The 21,268-nt window shown below is 38.8% G+C and overlaps 1 protein-coding gene across 1 annotated transcript in view; it reads right to left on the bottom strand.

The window, feature by feature from the left end:
- DDX10 (DEAD-box helicase 10) overlaps window positions 1-21,268 on the bottom strand; it is a 206,914-nt gene that overhangs the window by 44,757 nt on the left and 140,889 nt on the right. Inside the window, exon 16 of the mRNA XM_050913612.1 lies at window positions 14,821-14,877. Coding sequence (XP_050769569.1) covers window positions 14,821-14,877 — 57 coding nt within the window. The remainder of the gene's footprint in view (window positions 1-14,820; window positions 14,878-21,268) is intronic.

The following is a 21,268-nucleotide window of genomic DNA, read 5'->3' as shown; positions in this document are numbered from 1 at the left end:
GTGCCAAAATATTCAACAAGGCTCTTTTTTCTTTTTTCTAATTCAGTGAAGCCAGTTTCCAATACTTGTTTCACCTCTTTAATGCCACAGCATCCTTCTTTATGCTGCTTTTTACTTCTGGGTATAACAATAACAATACAGTAATTTTGCCACTGTATAAAGCTGTGCTGTTCAGGAAGGAACGTTGCAAACAGGTACTGAAGTGAAATATCTGCATAATTGTGACTAGTAAGCTCCTAATAATCTTTGTGGGTCCAAGATACGGCTAGAACCATTACATTTTCGGCAACTGTTCAGTTATATTGTCAGAAGTAACAATAAAAGTATTTAATGTTACTGAAAACCTAATATGTAAATAGAAGTGTTCCTTAAAGCAAAACTATACAAAATAACCTTTTAACATAGCATATTGGGAAACATTTTCAGATACTGCAAATGAATAGTTAACATGTTCATATTTTACCTTAAATAAAAAGGAAGAGCAGACTTCAGCTGGGAACCTAGTATTGCATATTTGTCCAAAATAGATACGATGAATACACGACTGACGGCCTAACTGAAACTCCCAAACAAAGTGATTCAATAAAATGTTCATACCTCAAAGGGGACAGAATTAATTTGGAAAGAACCCCAAACTTAGGTGTTTACACCTAAAAGGACATCATCTTTAGTCAGAAAAGAATAATTAACAGTAAAGCTAAATCAGTCACTTAGGTAGCACTAAGCACCTATACCAGTACCTTTTCTTTGAAAGCACTGAGCAAACATTACTTCTTAAAATATCTTCACTTTTATACACACTAACTTCATTGTAGCTGTAACAGAGCACAAAAATAGCTATTCCAAGCCCTGAACAGTTTTCTAGTGCTGTACAAAAGCAGGCAATTGCTCTGAAAATAAGGTACAACTAAGACTAACCAGCATCTACAGATCTGTGTTATTCATGTAATCATTCAATCCATCTATTCAGTTTTCCTTGCTGTTGCACAGGAAACTAAAAACTAAGCTCTGGCAGTATAAAGTATCTTCTGACCAAAGTCTGACAGATTACACTCCAGGAAAGATGCATTTACCTACAGCCTCTGCTTTGAGAAAAACCCACTTCCCAGCACTCACTCTTACTGTGTGCTCAGACCATGATTCCTGCCTAATACTTCACTGGCCCAACCAGCTCAGGGATAATTATTCCATTTGCACTTCTCATTGAGGTAAACTAGACTTCATTCCAGTTAAACTTTCTAGAGGTAATAGCATCACAGAAATGGTGGCAAGTCTTAACCAGGTATCAGAAAAATTATACCAGTGAACTTGAGAGTTCTTCTAAACTAAATATGACAACAATAGCACATGAATGATTTTAAAAATTAAATCAGAATACAATAATATTAACCAAAGAAGTGGGTTACCTTTTGTATTATTGTCCTGGTTTCAGCTAGGACAGAGTTAATTTTCTTCCTAGTAGCTGGTATAGTGCTGTGGTTTGGATTTAGTAGGAAAATAATGTTGATAACACACTGATGTTTTTAGTTGTTGCTAAGTAGTGTTTATACTAAGTCAAGGATTTTTCAGCTTCTCATGCCCAGCCAGCAGGAAGGCTGGAGGGGCACAAGAAGCTGGGAGGGGACACCAGCAGGACAGCTGACCCAAACTGGCCAAAGAGCTATTCCATACCATATGACATCATGCCCAGTATATAAACTGGGGGAGCTGGCTGGGAGGGGCGGATCGCAGCTCAGGAAGTAACTGGGCATCGGTCAACGAGTGGTGAGCAATTGCATTGTGCACCACTTGCTTTGTATAGCTTAATTCTTTTAGTATTACTATTGTCATATTATTATTATCATTATCATTGTTTTTCATTCCTTTCTGTCCTATTAAACTGTCTTTATCTCAACTCAAGAGGTTTTTTTTTTTCCTGATTCTCTCCCCCATCCCAGGGGTGGGGGGGAGTGAGCGAGCGGCTGCGTGGTGCTTAGCTGCCGGCTGGGGTTAAACCGACAATTATTCATAGAATTTTGCCACACAAGTGCCTGGGAAGAATGAATTTCATAAACTCTATGCATCTCCTAAGTTAGTACATACCTTGAACAGTGATAATTACCCTAAGCACTACTTTTGTAGATGTGATCTCCTAGAATATTAGGTGATGGGAAATAAAAATGCAAATAACTTTTGACATTTTTAACAGCACATGAATTATCAAAGAAAATGGACTGTTTGAGATTGCCATTTAAAGTGAAGCCTAATGATCTTTTTGAGCTTTCAGCTCAAATAGCCGCTCCTGTAAATCATGTAAACGTAAGTTGACTGTGACTGCAATTAATCAATCACCTTCCCTTATCCACCCACAATTTCTCCTGCTGAAAATTTCAAAGCTTTGGCAGATTGTCCAACAAGAATGAACAGAGGAGAGCGATATACTTGTATAAACCAAGTCTAATCCTATTACATGCTGCTGACTGATTTTTTAAATCAATTCATCCTTAAGAACATCCATTTGAAAAACTGATTTTTGATATAATATACTGAAATACAGTACCACATAAACAGTAACCTAAAGATCATATGTTAATGGAGTACTTCATAAAACTGCTATGTTGCTATCCATACAACTACACATAGAAAAATCAAGTAGCAAATAGGATTAGAAATGCTCTTTCAGCTTTTCGAGATTTTTCTCCTTACTGACAAATGCTTAACCTACCTTTCTATCAGTAGTAAGTGTTTGCTTTGCATAACTATTTACAAGGCAATTCTACTTATTTATAAGTATTTTCCACAAAGCAAGAGGAAGATCAGTGTCAATGTACTGTGAAAGTGCAGTAACCTGTTTTTGAAAATATGGGACCGTTTTTTCTCCCATGTCACAAACAGAAGGGCACTTGGTGACCTCTCATTAGTCTAAAGGGTCAGTTGACTATATTTGATATCTACCATCACACAGCCAATGGTTGGAAAGTTCTGCACAAGAGAAGCCCAGAACAAGTACAAAACCCTGTAACTACAAGGTCCCCTTCCCAGCTGTTGCTCTACATGTAAAACAATGTAAGAACAAAAATGTCTCAGATTATTACAGATACAGTTCAATTCTGTAGTAGTAATTTAGAAAATCTTATATGGGAAGACACTAATTTCTCCCTTCCTCACTAAAATGGAAGTTTGAAGACAAGTGAAAAATCAAGTACCGAACAAAAAAAAGGAAGAGGAAATGAGACTACAGGCAAATACCGTGCAAACGGCAAGGCAGACTGTGATTATCTATGAAATGGAAATCACCACTAACATCTGGGCATCTAAGGAGTTACCACAAAGCAAACTTATTTCCAGATCTCGGGGAATTTCAGGCACCTTGAAAAAGGATGGGTAGGAATGCCACAACATGCTTTTGCAAGACCTGTGTGTAGAGTTAGGAGTGTGCACAGTCACCCCAACTGCACATTAATTCATACACAAGTCGCAGTTCTCAGCTGTTACAACACAGCAAACTGCACTTCCCAATGACAACAAGGATAGAAATGATACTAAGGAGATTAAAGAACCAAGTTAAGAAGCCCAATCTCAAACATTTGGCAAACAAAGCGTTTGCAAACCAACCTTTCATGGCCTTTGATTAGCAGCTCTTACATTTAAGCACAAGCTTTGAGAACAGCACCCTAGTGCTCCATGTTCTCCGTGTCCAGCTTCATGCACACATTCTGCCAGTTTTTAATGGCATCTGCACGGGGTGGGGGTGGGGAGGGAGAGAGAGAGGAAACTGAGCTCAATCCTTTCGTTGGGCCAAATCCACGCTGTCATGCAGTGCAGCATAAGCTTGATTTCAGAAGGAACTGTACTTGGGGGACTCTTCCCTATGAAGAATAGAGCGCTGTACTTTCTTACTTCAATCTGTTAGGAAATGTCTTGGTATCTCCCCTCACTTGTCTTCCTTCTCTATTAACATCAGGCTTTTTTGAGTTTTTCCTCATGTTTTCTGGACCTCTTTCTACTACATCCTTTCTAAGCTGAGGGGGACCAGAACAGCACATAGTTCCTCAACTACACTGAAGCTCCCTGGATTTATAACTCCCAGAGAAAACTTAAAAAAAAAAAAAACCACCACAACCAAAAAACAACAAACAAACCAAGCACCATGTGAGTCCATGCTAGTTCTAGCACAGTCTAAAAGACAATTTACATATCACAATTTCTAGTCCAGAAAAGAACTCGGGTTTCCTGGATCCAACTCCTCTTCACAAAACAAATGTTAGCAAAGAATGAAACCTGAGTACTCTGGGAAATACAGTCAAAAGACACAAAAGTTTGGAAAAAAAAAATAATTAAAAAAAATCAGTAAATGCTAGAAGGATGTTAGCAACAGCCCAGCTCACAGTTTATGTGTACTTGTTTGTTTGTCAAAGGATTTTTAATCCATTTATCTAATGGATAGCACTTACACCATAAGCAAATGAAAACACTGAATAGCTGGAAAATGTACAGTCTCCTCCACTCCTTACTACACACTAAGCAAACTCTGAGTTGAGGATCTGGCTCAGCTGGAAGTGCAAATGAGCAGACAGGGAGAAACAGTCATCTCTCCTAATCTGCATCACTATATTTATACAGCAAGGGACAAGCACTGACAACTTTAACTCCGGCTTTTCTTAGCTTACAAGTAATTAGCTTTGAACCCTTACTGATGCTCTTTTACTACAAGGTTTCTTGTGAGAAGATAAATGTGTGCAAGGAGTAATGGAAGCTCTCCCTACAATGAAGGAATGGTGGGACTGGAAAAATCATTTATCCAGCAGTACTGGAACTGCCCAGCCCAGCAAAATATAACCAGTATGTATTTATTTGAAGGAATGTCAGGAAAATATGAGACAGTACAGAAAGAAGAAAACAAAACAAACAAAAAAAAACCACACACAGAACTTTTCCCTAAAAATACTAAGCACATTTCCTAAGGCTTTGCTCCCAGATGATGCTATTGCCTTTCTCCATGCCACTCCCAATTGCTTCTGCTCTTAGGTTCCACAAGGCAGAAACTAAGCAAATAGAAGCAGTAGCAGCTTGAATTTAGCTCCTTCAGAAGAAACAGGAAAGGGAATGAGGAAATAGCAAGAGATAAGAAACCTAGAAATCCTAAAAAAAAAATTTCATAGAATACCGGGGCGGGGGGTGGGGGAGAGTGGAAAAGGGAAAGGAAACATTAAATGGAGGAAAAATAGAAAAATAAAAATTGTGCATTGCCTTAAGGAAAAGAAACCTTGAGGGAGACCTGGAGCCAACACAGGAAGACACAGGTCCTAATGGACTCCTCCAAATAGAAGATAGTGCTCCATTTGGGGGAAGTATGGGGCTTACCAGACTCCCCATGCAGTCTGTTAAATAACCATATGTGTTAGTTACTAGTTTGGCATTTCCTAATTACAAACTGTTTGGTTTATCAATGCAGCTGATAGTGTTAAAGAACAGAAAACCTATTACAAACACTGCATGCTGTGGTAAACATGGGATAGTGCACTCCTCCTAATGTAGTATATCTGGCAAAGGAGGACTCTGACAAAACACTAAATCTTTAAAAACTCTCTGGGAAAAAAAATATATTGAGAGAGTCATTAAGAGCTTTTTCCTTTTCTTTTAATGCTCACGTAAGATTCAGCATAAAGCAGCTGGATTCCTGGTGACTGCATGACCCTGGAGTATTCTGAAAAAACAGCCATCAGAAGAATTTTAAAGTGTTGGCAACTGCAGCATTATCAGTCAGAACACAGATAATGGTTTTCTGATTGCACAAATCAATTTTCATCACTAGTAGCAATTACAACTGCTGAGAGTAACTATAGCAAACTACGTACAATACTGCAAGCAACACATTCCAAGAATATAAACAGACAGGATGCTGAGAAAACAGAGCTGCTTAATTTAAAACTAACTACGATTCCTTACTGCATGTCAGCATCATCAAAACACATCTGAAAGGTTACTCCTGCTCCTCAGCCAATTAACTCATTCTTAAGAAGCTCATACCTGAGGTATGCAGCAAAGTAAGAGTCCCTGCATCTGAAGTCTATAATCTAAGAAAGTTTCAAACACATAAGGAAAGCTGGGAAGTGGCTCAGAGTCATACCAGAACAAATCAAGATGCAAAATAAACAAGTTTGAACAGTCTGATACAGCTTACTTGAGAAATGCAACCATCTCCATAACATTTATACAGACAGAATTGAGGCATGTGAATACACGTGCTTTTCACAACAGAACAGAAAAAGACCAACCAATCCAGAAAGAATTTCCACTTCCTAAAAAAAAGCTTTGTGTGAAAGCTGCTGCAAGCCTCCGATCATTACTTCTGGATTGTTTGGTGTCTCCCATATCTTCAGGATTGAGGGTAGAGGCAGAAAAGAGGGTTAAGATCTCCAAAAGTTCAGTTCCAGGCAATTCTATTGTACTGTGTTGGTTAAGGCATCAAAGGACTGTGGTGAGGCAAAGGTAACAAGAACACCACACTAATAAACAACTTGATTTGCTGCTCAAAACGTATATGGAACACAGCAAATGAGCTTGGTATAACAGCTTTAAATTAGTTACTAGACACTATTAACTGGTAGCATAGAGCAGATGAACAAATGAAGTGTCATTATAATTAACTTTATATAGTGGTCTGTTTACTAAGAAGAAAATGCCTAAAGGATGGTTTATAACACTTTAGAACAGCTTTTTTTTTTTTTCCTTTTTCTCTTTTTTTTTTTCCCCTTCTTTTCATATGGGTGGATATGCTGCTCGAGCACTGTCCATTGCCTCTTATTTCTTGGCCAGAGTCAGGCAGGGGCAAAGTGACCATTTGTGTTCTGCTCAGACTGGGACTGTTGAGGACGGCATCAAATCAGTGAAGAAAGTGAACAAAAAATTTTGGAAGCCGAGAAGAAAAGATGCTGCTAATTTACATATAAATTCCAAACTACATTGAAGTGGCTAGTTATGTTTAAATTTTACACTTGCCACCTTTACAAGACAGCATATTCAAAAATGAAATGTTTACATATTGACAGATCACAAAGTCCCAGTGCTCTCTTCTTCCCCTATTTAAGTTTACAGAATATGCTGTTATGTAGTTAGCATGAAAACATTCAATCAATGCTGAAATGGAAATCTGAAGCCCAGGTGGGAAGGTCTTTGCACTTTGTAATGCACAAAGAGTTCTTGTCTTGTTTCTTGCATACCTACTGTTTTTCTAGATACATGTATTGAACTGAAATATGTTGCCTGAATTGATGAAGTGTGTGTTCAAACAGAAAAATGTATATAACCTTAGCTACTGGGGCTTAATCATTAGCCTCTGAAAGGCATCTGTGCAAGACTAACAGAGCTCTCGTATTGCTTTCCCTGTGCTCCACCATGCTGCCATATGCAGGGAGGAACCTGATGGTGGAATCCTGCTCTTAATATCCACAGGGACAGGCAAAGAGGAAAAATGAAGCGGAATAATATATACCTCCCTTGTTCAAAGGAGAGACAGAGCTCAAGCAGTGACTCAAGTAGCCACTCAGTTATTTGCTGATTGCCTTTCCAGAGCCTGGGGGGAACGGTGCCAAAGCACTCCTTAATTCTACAACTACCAAGAGTTATTCGTAACTATACAATCCAAATAAGCGATAACAAAACCCACGTAATTCAAGAGGAAGAGAGAAATGCATATATGTTGGCACATACTTATTTCAGTTCGCAATCTTGCAATTTTGGTAGCCTAAGTCTTTAATTAAAAAAAAACCTGAGTTTTTTTTCCCCCCAATGCCAAAATATTGTTGATTCTGAAATAAACAAAAATGTTTAGTCTTTAACATGTTGAAAGCTCTGAAGGTCAGCAGTGGAAGTCTAAGATGGCTCCAAAGCTCCTGTTCCAATGCTATCAAACTTACATGGATGTTCTAGAAACAAAAAGTTCCCTAAAGAATAAGGAATTAAACAGTGTAATCTTCCTGGAGTTTAACCTAGCTACTGGAGAATTTCCTTCAGTATTGCCCTAGAAATTTAAGAAAATCATTTGCAACCAAGTAAGGCAATAACCTTTGTGCTCCCTAACGTACCAGAAATCCCGCTCCTCTGCTCTTACAAATCCCTATTACATCTTTCCTCAAAAGCTCCCCTAGAACTGCAATCCCAAAAAATAAGAAAAACAACAAAAGTTTAAAGAAAAAAGAACTTTCCTCTCTTTACCATAAATCTGAAAGCAAACACAAAACAAAGCACAGAGTATACATATGTCAGACGCTGTAATGAAGATGCATTTGTGTTGATCCACTGTGCATCCACCTCATCCCAGCAGACCTTCAGGGGACAAGAGGGCATGTGCAAAGTCCACAGCCCCCCTAATCTATGCTTCTGCCAGGACTATGAAGAAATCACCTCAGCGACTGGTAAATCATCAGCTTACTGCATGTAGAGCAGCAGACTGTCATCACATACCACATATGATTAAAAATAACAGTTGTGAATATTATACTCACAAAATTCAATTGCTATGGCTATGGCCAATTAGTTTAAATGGTCAATCTGATAAATATATTTAAAACCTCCAGTGTGCTGGTGGCTGCAATGAAAAGGTTCACAGAAGCGTGCATAATTGGCAAACCAATCCATCAGAATCATTGTTACTTGTTCAGGGTTATGACACAGAAAAATTTGTTTAATCATATACTTTCTTAATTACAGAAAAGGCATGACTTATTACAGCTTTACTTAAAGCAATTTAAGTGTTATATTAACTGGAATCATCAACATGTTATTTTCAAAAAGCAAAATACAAGTAACATTTCCATACAGGCATGTAATACCCATTTTCAAATATTAACTTAAATATTGTAGAATATGTTGATTTTAAAAATATTTCAGAATACAAGTAGTTCAGAATCAGTGATTTATTTTCCATTTAACAACTTGAACTTGAAATCATGATTCTGCCTTAAGAAATCTGTTTGAAATTACTAAATTAGTAGGTTAAACAAAAGGGATCTAATTCATGTGGTAATTTCAGTTGTAAGCTCCCCACACAAGAGATACTGGAAGATTCTGTAGCTGAACGGAAGTATCATTGCTTCATTTTTTGCTGTTCTTTGTGGTTTGCAGAATCAAGAATAATTATTGATGAAGAACAACTTTAAGACCTTTGCAACTATCAAGCAGCAGTGACAAGATGTAGTCTGTCCTGAGGCCTTGTCAGGACAACAAAACCCTCTCCTGAGGCCTTCTACGAACAAAATAAACCATCTCTATCCTCCAGACCACCAGAAGAATCTAGCCCTGAAACCCTGTTCCAGCTCCAGAAATCGCAGGGAGCTAAAGCAATGGCTCCTCAACACCATCCATGAGAGGGTCATGAGAGGTGATCCAGAACCAAAGCACATTCACCATTAACCATCAGTATGCAGGGCATCCCATGAGACTTTCCCAAGAACACTTACTGATAAACTGATCAAAGGGATTTGGGAACCAGTATTCACAGGACGCACAGACCAAGTTCCTCCTTCACTCCTGTAAACCCCTTTCCACACTGAAATTACTGTTTACATCTACACTGGATCTAGAGCCTCCAGCCTAAACACCAGGTCATGGGCTAGATCTCAAGGAAAAGGAAATTCAAGGCTGAAGCAGAGCTGTCAGGTAATAGAAGTCAGTTCCAGTAACCACAGGAACAATACACAGTGGATGCAGAATTTTCATCATATTTTAAAGATTATAATTCTCCCAGTGGATTATTAGCAATAGCTACCCAAGAGATCTGACTCTGTCCCTTTCTTGTTTGAATTTTGCCACACCTTCATGAAGTGTATCTCAAATCCCATGGAGGGTACTGGAGATGAAAAGAAAATGGTGTTAAGTATTTTTCTGGTTAATATCTCAACAGAGCATGGCACAAGGTGCAGAAAACAGAATGCTACATTGAGGTTTATACCTTGCATATATGTATCGCGATACAGGTGGGTATCAATGCCTGAATCTGTCATATCTTTAAGTACGTGCCTCCTGCTCACCCAGGTGTATTTTGTAGATGTGCTCACATAAATCACTTCATAACAGAGTAGAAAGATTCCTAACTTCACTGTGACTCTGTGAAAATCTTAAATTATATACATAAAGTAAATCAAGTATATATTTTTTAAAATATGTAAAATTTCATACACAAATACTAATACTTCTGGGAATAGCAAAATATGTTGGGGAGAGAGCAGGGGAGAAAGACAGGACATGAGAAAAGTTAAAGCATACTTATTATCCTGCTGTTGCTGTTGATCTTTTAATGCTCTACAATTATTCAGCAAGAATTCATTCCTATGAAAAAGTGTCTCTGACTACTGAGTGCTTGGATCTCTCTCAGAAGAGGTCTGTTTTCCAGCCTGATAGTAAACCCCATCCTCAACTTTATTGCAATGATTTGTCCTCTTCATTCTTTTCTAAAACAGAAAAACCTTCTCACTAAGGAGTATGTGTTCAAGCTGGATTTCCCTAGGTTTTCAGCAGGCTACATTTTTCTTACGAACCTTGGATAAACAGCCTCTGGTCTGCTAGTCAGTCCTTTTTCAGGTTTTTCTGTTTTGCTTTGGACACCAGCATGGTGTAACTGTTACAGGATTGCCAATGGCTGAATTGATGCACCAGATCGTCATGACTGAGCAAGTTTTACCTCCTGGCACTGCTTACAGATGCTGTCTGAACTATTCCTAGCAGATACTGATGCCTTCTTTAAGGGGGTAGTTATCATTTCTTGCATGATGTTGGGAGCTGATAGCTGAGGATCACAACGCAGGTCAGTGCTGGGGCAGGAAACAGCACCTTCTCCTGACTCCTGCTCTGCTCCCCCACCTTGACCCACAGACCTGTTCAGCTGCTTCTGGAAAATGTCTTTCCTACAAAAATAATTTTCTTTAAAAGAAACCAAAACCTTCCTCACTTCATAATTCTTAATACATCAATATTGCTCTAAGGCATCAGGATAGCAAAACACTAAACTCACTAAAGGAGAAATACAGTCCTGTTTAGCTTCATTGCAGCTAACAGTTGCTTGCAGAGCAAGGACCTTTAAATACTGGTTGAAACCTAAAATAAAAGTCCTTTATGTATACTAAGAAATTAGTATGTGATAGATTACTAGAAGTAAAAGAGCAAAGTCAAGAGTGGAGCACTACACGGCGCCAGGATGTCCTGCTTGAGGCCAGGGGCTGGCTTCACCAAGTAACACCCAGCTACTGCCTCGGAGTAGCCGTCCATGTTGCTGCTGCTTCTGCACAACGCTTTACTTCTTGGTCAAAAGACAACATGGTTGCCTAATTTTCTCTAGACCATCTTCAAGTAAATAGTGTCAAAATTTGTTTGAGGGCTTGAAGGACTGCAATTTTATCAGTACTGAGTGAGGACAAAATTTCTGCCTTTTTCATCTTAAAATACTGCATTTGTAAATATCTCATTGAATTCTCCTAAACTGGGAGACAATTAAATATCTGATGACAAAAAAATCCCCCAAAACCTAAGTTTCCAGTTTTTCTTCAATAGGAATATAAGAGAAAACTTCTTTTACCTGTTTTCACAGCCTTTTGCACTCCAATTTAATTAATGGTCATAAATTCCAAGAAATACTTTCTCCAAAGCATCCTTTAAGAGCCCTCACTTCTTACCCAGTTTATTTATTGCATGGGGATTTATCCAAGGTGGAGTCAATAACACTGCAGCTACCTACTCATCTAATCCCCTGCTCAAGCACATTCAGCAGAGCGTGCCAGAATTTGGTTGTTCAATTCCAGCTGCAGGGAGCCTGCCCCGTCCCAGCGCAGCAAAGGCTGAGCAAAACCTTCCCTGCAATTGCTCCTGTGACACCAGAAGAAAAAGCAGGAGGCCCATCTCTCCTGTGATCTTTCCTTTTTGTTGGCATACAGACAAAAAACTGGACTCATGCAAGGCATTAAAACTTTGAAAGGAAAGGAAAAAAAAAAAAAAAAGGAGATACTCCCCCTCCTCCCCAAAACAACATGGGGGTATAAAACTGAAGGAAAGCTGCTATTAAAAAGGGTAGGCCATGAGTTAAAAAATTATAGGTAGAGTACATGAAAAATGTCAAGAAGTCAAGATTCCTGGCACACGAAAGGGATGAACATGTACAGGACAGACACATCCTAAAACTAAGAGTATCACAATCCAAGAATCTAACATTAAATTAAGACTAAGATTAAATCCCACAAGTGTATGGTTTAAAGGGTGAAAATAAATACACTGTAAACCATGAAGTTTTAGTTCCAAATGAATTCCCTTTTCATTTTTGAAAAAAACAGCATACATTGAGAATAACATGCCAGGCTCTGTCCAGTCAGCAACAGGGCACAACCAACAACAGGACAACAAGAATTATACTAAAGCAGAGATGCAAAAGTCATAATTGATGAATTATTATTTAATGTTTAAAATGGGAAAGTAAATTGCCATTTTGGTCACGTCAGACCCGGTGGGCTGCATACTAGTGAAAGATAATAAGTAATACTCTGTAACCCAAGCAGTTTATAATGTGAAAGACACAGTTAATAAAACAAACAAGAGGAATAAAGCAGGTAGACATGGAACAACAAATTATGACCACAGCTGCTTTGAAGTGACTGGCTGCTCATAATTGTTGATCTAGCCCTTTTCTCCAGCTGCTAAACTGCATTAATATAGCTAAAAATACCTTTTCTGCTTTTTTCATTCTCCCTATTGCTTTCACTTTTAAGAAAACGCTATTAATTGCCAAAGGACTTGTGTATGGCAGAGTAAGTGGGTCAGAAGCCATATTCTGAAAGCACTAGTGAAAATGCAAATGTTTTTGAACTCCTGATTTAGGCAGCATATATTTTCTAAACTAGTTTCTGTTTCAATAGTTTCTGTGTTTTACTCTTTTCTCCTTTTTTTTTTTTCCCCCTGGGTGTCTCCTAGGAGCTGCTTGAGTCATATCCCACACGGACTATGGAAAGCTTCAGCTACTGGGGCTTCATCTCTAAGATTCTGTGAAGCAAGGAGTGTTCTTAATTAATTCCTCAGACACCCAGCAGACGGAAACTGCCACCTTTATCTACCATCTACTGCTCCCTTCCACTTCCAAGCATGAACGGCCCAGCTCCAAAGCTGGCAGCCTTTCCCAGCATAAGCATTTTCCCTGAAATGAGCCCCACTGAAAATGACAGGACTCGGCTGCACACAGTTCTGGCAAAAATAGCCTCTAAACAAGAGAAAAAGTCCAACAGTTTTCATCGAGGAGACATGTCAGCTCCTGAGGCTTGCACCTTCTTGCAGACAGTGAGCCAAGCGCTTTCAGAATAAAATTAAGTCAAAGTAATAGCAGGTTTGCACAGTTGGTACTCTCACAGAAAGCATATGCCAATCTCACACTAGACCAGGACTAGTAAATCAGCTTTCCAAGTGCCAAGTGTTGCACAGAAGAGAGGCAGAGGTGCACCAAATTGTGGTTTTATCTTATGCAGTTTTGGAGGTGAGGCTCCACATTTAATCCATACTGTACCCATGGACACACACCCCCCACACGGCCAGATAGAGCTCAGCTTCATTCGTTTTCCAACAGGACAGAGAGATTCATTTGCTTGGCAAAGAATAGGATAGGAGAAGTACCTCAGCAAGCCAATCCTTTTGAAAGGAATGGCTTTATTTCTCCAGCTGCTGAATAACATGACATTGGGGGTTTTTTTAATTCCTTAAAAAGAGGCAAAATTAACAAGCAGCATTTACAAATGCGATACAGCCTGATTTGATCAATGTTTTCTCCCTATATTGTTTGTTAATCATTCATTCCATAATTTTCCTAAAATGCTTGCTCAATACATTAAAAAGTATGCATTTCTATACATTCAATTACATGCAGAAAATTTCTATTGCTTGATTGGGGAGTCACGATGCCAACAGCTCTCATAGCTTGCCATCTCTGAAGACGGAATCACACTTAATACTTAGTATAACTAGGCTTTTCATCTTAAACTGTAATTACTTTCCACTTCAGAACTACAGAATGAATCATCTTCCTATACTTAAGCCTCCCAGCACATGGCCAGCTTGCAAAAATCGGACAAAGAACATTACCGATTTTCTCAAGGGAGTAAGATATTTTCTAACTGCCAAGAACAAACCGTAACTATTCATGTGTAGCATAAGGAGATGCAGCGTGAGAAATGACACACATTACTCTGTCCGTATTCTGGAAAATCATTGCAGCTGAATGAAATGTCAGTTTATTACAAACCAAGCAATATGAAAAACTAGAACAGCCTCTAGGAAATTAGTAACGTACATATAAAGAAAAGGATAGCAGAGGTTTTATTTGTGGGTCTAACAAGGGGAAGGAACAAACTTCAATGTGAATACTTGCTGTTTAAAGAAAAGGTTCAGCAGAAACAGGTTTAAATGAGATTTGACACCACCACCCCCAAAAAAAAAAATCTTACTGCCTGCAAGTTATAAACGTGACCAAGTATTCAGAGAAAAGAAAAATTGCATCAGCACTGCAGCTGAATTGCAACTCACTTGATATACAGAATAAAGAGGCTGCAATTCCAAAAGGCTTCCATACATTTTATATATTTATACACACCCCCACATATACATACACACACATATTCACGCTTTCTCAGTATCCTTCCACAGCAAGTCATTATAACCACATCAGAGGAAGGGAGTAAGAAAAGGCATGCAAACAGAAAACGCCTTTAAAGAGTCATTAATCACAACATTGCTTATTAAAGAAAGAATGAAATAATTAAAAAACAGTTTCAAACCCACAATCAGTAGCTTGATCAAAACCACGAAAATCCTTACCTGTGCATTCTTATTCCTGGCTTCTCTCCTTGCTGCTTTTTCTTTTAGCCTTTTCTCCTAAAACAAAAAAGATGCACAGTTTTAAAGCAAACTCCTGTTGTTTTTTTTTCTTTTAGTATTTTGAGATTAAAGTTGAGCCACCTAGATATTTTTAATACACGCGTGCTATACTGGTGGTATTCACCCTACGTGTTGCTGATGAAAAATGATAAATAAAAAGATCTGATTGAGATATTATTCATTCTTCTTGCTCTTAAAGGAAATAAAACTACAAGAATGATTCAACCTCACCTTTTATCTTCACCGAGACTTGTTACTCTTAAAGGAATGATGCAGCTAAGTATTTTGACAAAGTTAGTATTTGTCTCTAAAACAAGGTAGTTAAATGGCACCAAGAGATCCAACTGTTCTTATTTCTCAGTGGCTTAATACGAAATCCAATCCATTTAACAAACTAAAATGATACTTTTCCTAACTTCAGAATTGCTAAAGCAACTGGGGACTGAAAGCTAAAACGTGTTCTCCCTAGCTTTTGTATCTCCATTATTAACACTCTACAATAGCATTTGCTTAGTAATTGCATCAATTCAGAAACCATAACATTAAGTTCCCTCCACCAAAGGGGTTCTGCTATGGGAAAATGAACAAAACGCAATGATAAAATCCATTCAAAGCTGCTTGCCAGATTTCTGAGCATACAAAAGTGGCCAAGATATTTAATTCAATTGACATTTATTGCTGCTTTTTTGGTTGTTGTTGTTCTTAGCGGGATTGGTTTATTTTTAAACCAACTGAAGGATTATATCTACTTTAGACCCTGTCAGGTCCTTGCAACTGAACATCCTTTAAATTATCTATTTCATGAGGTAAGGACAGAAATTCAGGTGAGGGCACATGTCCCTTAAAAAAGCACACCGCTCCCTCTTTTTCTTTGGTCTTAGTGATGCTGATGACATTGGTGTTGAAACTTTTTTATGCTAGCATAAAAATCTTTCTGGAATACAGCGCTCAGTTTCTTTGAGCAATACAGGCCATTCCTAGCGTCAGCACATTTAGAACTGAGTCCACATAAAAGGGGACATTACTTTAACATCAGTCCAGGGGCAACGTCTCAGCACAGAGAAGGCTGAAGATCAGTCACATTTCAGCTCACTCGTGGGAGTAAGGAGAAAGCTACAGCTCCAGCAGTCCTGGTGCCGTATCACCATGATGATGCTACCAAAGCATTGGTAGGTACCACACAAAGCTGTTAGAAAAAGCAGTGTGTTGGAGTGCAGACCTGGGAAAAGGAGAACACAGCTGCCAAGATTTTCAAAATCGGTGTCTAAATTCAGTTTCTTTTGAGCCATTTGTCTGGTATGTGCTATCTTCTATTTTCCCAATTGCCCAAACTACAGAAGTGCTAGCTTACTTTCAAACTCTCTTTATAAGTAAGTTAACCTCTTCTCTCCAAATCAAAACTAAACAGATAGAGTTCATCCCCCCACAAAAGACAGGGACAAAACTGCATGAGGTTTGTGTGTCTCTGCTTTGTACAGTTCTCCAACGCTGCGTGCAAAGCTGTCGGGTACAAACACTTCAATACACTCAGAGCTGCATGCCAGGGCCTTCAATGCATGCTATTAAACAAAACAAAAACCCCACCGCTGTAGATAGATACAACACAGCTGTCTTATTTCAGGTTTGTTAAAGTAAGAAAAAGCAATAAAAAATAATAATTACATTTAAGGCCACAAGGGCATCATATGGGGCAAAAGAAGCCACCAGGACCAAGTACCGTCTGGTACGGACACAGGCAGTCTGCTCTCCAACAAGCTAGACCTAAGCATCATGACCTCATGGTCATAACATGGCCATCCATCTCACGATTCCTTCTCTTCCAAGTCAAATTTGTATTCATTTCTGATCATTTTTACTTATGCTTTTCTAATGATTTTACTTAAGTCTTCCACTTTCACCCACTCTGTTTTTAAATGGTTTAGTTGTGCATTCTTCGCTCTTTGCGGTCACCATTGGGGTTCTCTCATTTTTCTGCTAAAACTGTAATCCTTTTCAAACTTTAACGCTGAAAAAGTGAAAGAGAACAGAGCTAGAAAGTAACACACCAGATATTACAAAGCAGGATAAAGCAGCTTTTAAATTGGATAGTCCAGAAAATTTTAGATAGAAAAATTCTATGGTAGATGAAAAGACAGTGTCTTAACTACAGCCACAGGCTTAAGCCAATATAGCAGCAAAGTTCCTGCTCAAGGGATTTACAACACAGCACTGAAAAGACAGCTATGAAAGCGGGAGATTGACATAATGCCATAGAAGAGGAGTACGCCAGACAGCATAATATATGTAAGTGTCTAAAGAACGGTAAAGACACAAAAAGATTCTAAAGTTTATAGGTGCAGGAGACTCAAATCAGGAGTACAAAAGAAAAACAACACAGAGCAGCAATCAACAGAAGATGCCATCAAGACTTCTTTTTTTTTTTTTTTTTTTTTTTTGAGGGGGAGAGAGAGGATTTGATTCCTTGTCAATGAAAAACAAAAGCAGATTTTGCATAGGGTGCATCTACCTTGGCACTGAGTTGGAGTCAGGAGTGCATTTCAGAAGCCAATGTCCTAATCAGGCCTGCTTCCGCTGTGTTTTACACTACAAGGCAGTCCTCAGGAGCACAGCTAATACACTCCAACCAACACTGGGCATTCACAGGGTCACAGAATCATTCCGACTGGGAGAAACACCAGTGGGTCTCTGGTCCAAGCTCCTGCTCACAACAGGGTCGGCTCTGAGGTCAGGCCAGGCTGCACAGGGCCTCATCCAGCCCGGTCAAAATCCCAAGGTTGGAGACTGCATAACATCTCTGGGCAACCTATGCCACCACCTGACTGTCCTCATACAGAAAAAATTTCCCTTACATCCATGCTGAATCTCTTGTTTTAACTTAGGGCCATCATCTCTTGCCCTCTTGCTCTGCACTGCTGTGAAGAGACCGGCTCCATCTCCTCCATGACCTCTCTGTAGGTACTGGGGGCTGCTGTCAGGTCCCCCCGAAGCTGTCTCTGCTCCAGGCTGAACAAGCCCAGCTCCCCCAGCCTCTCCTCACAGGACCACCGTCTCAGTGACCTCGGCTGAACTCATTCTAGTTTGTCAATGCCCTCCTGTACTGGGTGTAGTGGTGGTTTGTAGGATGTCATGAATACTGAGTAGAGGAATGACTTCCCTCAAAGTGATTCAGTTCAAAGCATGAAACAAGAGCTAACACAGTGTAACACCCCACCACCACACAGCATGCAATCTGGTTCTCAGCACCACCTATCTTACTCTGCAATCTTGCTCTTACTGGGCTATTTCGCTTGCTAATGCAGGAATAGCCATCAGGCTTTAACTTAGGCTTCAATTCCAGAAAACAATCCTACTAAGGCACTGCTTAAATTTATATGCAGCTTCAAGCACATGTGTAAGTACATACAGTATGCTGAGCAAATGCTTAAATACTTTTCCCCTGTCAGGACCTTATTTCCTGTTACCTAGAGGACAACTCTATATTCTACTATGCCAAGGTAATATCCCCACATAATAAAGACACCCTTTTATATGACTGCATAAAACCCAGAAATTAACTACCTTGCCTTAGGTTACAAAGAAATGCTACAGCACAGCCAGAAACACAGATCTCCAAAGACTTAGATGAGTATTTTAACTACTATGTCATTCATTCTCATGTTGCTACTGCTAGGAAGAAATATGGGCACATGCAGAACAGACATGGACAACGTACTGTAAGACAGCTGTAAAAAGTAGTCAAATGAAGCAAAGTTGAACCAGTCAAACAGTTTGATATTGATTTACTTCATGTGAATAGATTCTGTTCATCTATGGCTAAGTCTGTAACTATCTGTAATTACTAAGCTGTCCAACATTAGTTTTCACAAATGGGAAAAAATAACAGAAAAGTCTGGATTTTCTTGGAATATCTAAAGCGTAACACAATAAGAATGCCAAATTTTATCACTGTTCTATCAAGCTACAAATCATTACTTGTAAAAATAGCACATAATTTAGAGATTAAATGGATTTTTCATTTATTTCAATTTACTAGGGCAGGAAAACAAAAGATTATGTTTCAGGGTATGAATACTTAATTATATATGTCACTGGCTGACACTCTGTTATAGCATAACTTCATAACACAGCACCGTTGAGGCTGCCAGATAAAGCTCTAAAACATCACAATCTGATTAAATGCTCTTTTATCTACAATAGTGAAGTCAAGCATCCGTATTTTCCTTTGCATTTATATTGAATAGCTCTCCTTTGCACCCACATAGCACCTTCTTCACAGCTGAAAGATCCAGTCATGTCCTTTCCAGGCTATCAACACTGAGGATGAGAAAGAAGTTTAACCAAAAACCAATGCAATAATTTGTTGTAGCTTAACTCCTAGAAAATGCTTCCAGCCCCTTTAGACCAAAACCAAGCAATCTCACCTTAAGGTAGGAGCCAGAACATTCATTTATCATCTTCAGTCAGCAACATGGTGTATGCAGGTTTTGAACAGTGGCTAAATGCAGATTATCTAGGCATCATTTAAGGAGCGGTTTGGATAGATCGAGAACCACAGGTTCACGGACTTATGAAACAGGAGAGGTGATGGGATCAATGTGCCTGACTAGCACAATACAGGCCGTAGGACTGAATCACTGAATCAATCTACTGCAGTGGTCATATCCTGGTTTAGAAGAACGTTCTATCTAGGTTTTAAAACATTTCGCTGAAGGACAGTAGACCACAATCTTTCAAAACTAACTGCTGTTATTAGTTACTGCTGTTACTAGTCTGAGTCTACTTATCTTTGATTTTTAGGCCATGTCTAAACTGTCTAACTGGTCTCTCGATCAGTTTGAAGGAACCCCCATTATCAGAGTTTAGGTCCTTACGTAGATACATGCTTATCGTGCTTCCCCTTAACTTTCTCTTTTGCAAGGTGAAGAAAATCAGCTCCAGATGTCTCTCAGCATATATGTCTATTTTCCTAAATATTTCAGGAACAGACATATCTGAGATCTCACCATCTCCCCAACCCTACCTGTCACTTCTGTTTGTATATTCAATAACTCTATCAGCCCTTTTGATCCTGTCAGAAAAATCCCACTGCATTAGTTCATGTTGTCTTGATCAACCACCACATCACCCAAATCTTTTTCAAGGTCTATATCTCTAAGGGAAGAGCTCTCAGTCCTAAAATTCTATTCTAAATTTCTTCTTCCTAGAAATTTGTATTTCTGCCTATCTTAAAACACAGCTTGCTTTGTTTGAGCCCAAATTAGCAAGAAAGCTTTCTTCCATGTCACTAAAAATTTCTTGAAATAATACACTTCCCATGGAACAAATCCCATGGGCCCACTAGAAACATCTGCTTAATCAGAAGCCACTGGTTTGGGATGTTCTAGTTACTGAAGTTTTGGTCCATGTAATTTGTGCCGTGTTTATTTATTAATCAAAACACTTAAGTGAAAAACCTTGCAGAAACTTCAGTGTATTCCATAGATGTATTGACAAACCACATTCTGCTCTGATAAAAATACATAAACACACACAGTTCACTACACATCTACTTTCCACAAAACCACATTGGTTAGCATTATATTCCTTTCATTTAGTTCTTCATTAATGGTATTACACAGTTCAGAGATCCTCCTGATCAGCTTTTTAAAGTTGCCTGCAAATTATCTTTTCTTCCTCCCCAATTACACATCTAGTTAACAAGGATGGTTAATAACCTCAGTAATCACAGGGATGAAAGTTTTTAGTCATCATCATGTAATATGGCTAAATCATTTGGTTTTCAACTAAACAAAGAAGAGTTATAGTTATTGAAACCTTCTACCTTTCCTGCACTAGAACCGACAACAGAACCAGCTCTGCTTAACGAGGAGCCAAAGCCACGGATAAAGTGGCTTCTAATATATGGAAAAGCTACTCGCTGTTCTTAACTCTGAAGTTAAGAAGTCTGCCACTGGCTTCTTTTCACACTCATATTTCCTCTTTCTTTCACTGTTGGGTTTTAAAACAAAAACTCATACCCCTTTTACTTCTCTTCAAGACTCCAACACACTTAGTAAAAAGCATTAGTCTAACATTTACATTCCATGTTCTCAAGCTGAGGCAAAAAATAATGCATAGTAGCATGGCAGCTCTCGCTAGTTGGTGAAGTTAGGAATATGTGAAAGATGCATATATAGACAGTTTAAAAGCCAAGTTTTTAGTTATAAAAAAAGAAAATCCGGCAATTTTGAAAGCTGGAAGTTCTTCTCTGCCCCCCACACCCCAGGAAATCCCCTCTTCCTTTGACTCTCTTCTTTCTACAGTTCATTAAGAGTTCATTTTACTTTGTCCAGAGGCTTAAATGCAATATTAAAAAAAAATAGCATTTATTGCCATGTATTATTAACAG

Source organism: Gymnogyps californianus, chromosome 1, assembly GCF_018139145.2.
Source record: "Gymnogyps californianus isolate 813 chromosome 1, ASM1813914v2, whole genome shotgun sequence".
NCBI lineage: Eukaryota > Metazoa > Chordata > Aves > Accipitriformes > Cathartidae > Gymnogyps > Gymnogyps californianus.
Note: the sequence above shows the minus strand (reverse complement) of the source record. Positions and strands in the feature narration are given on the sequence as shown.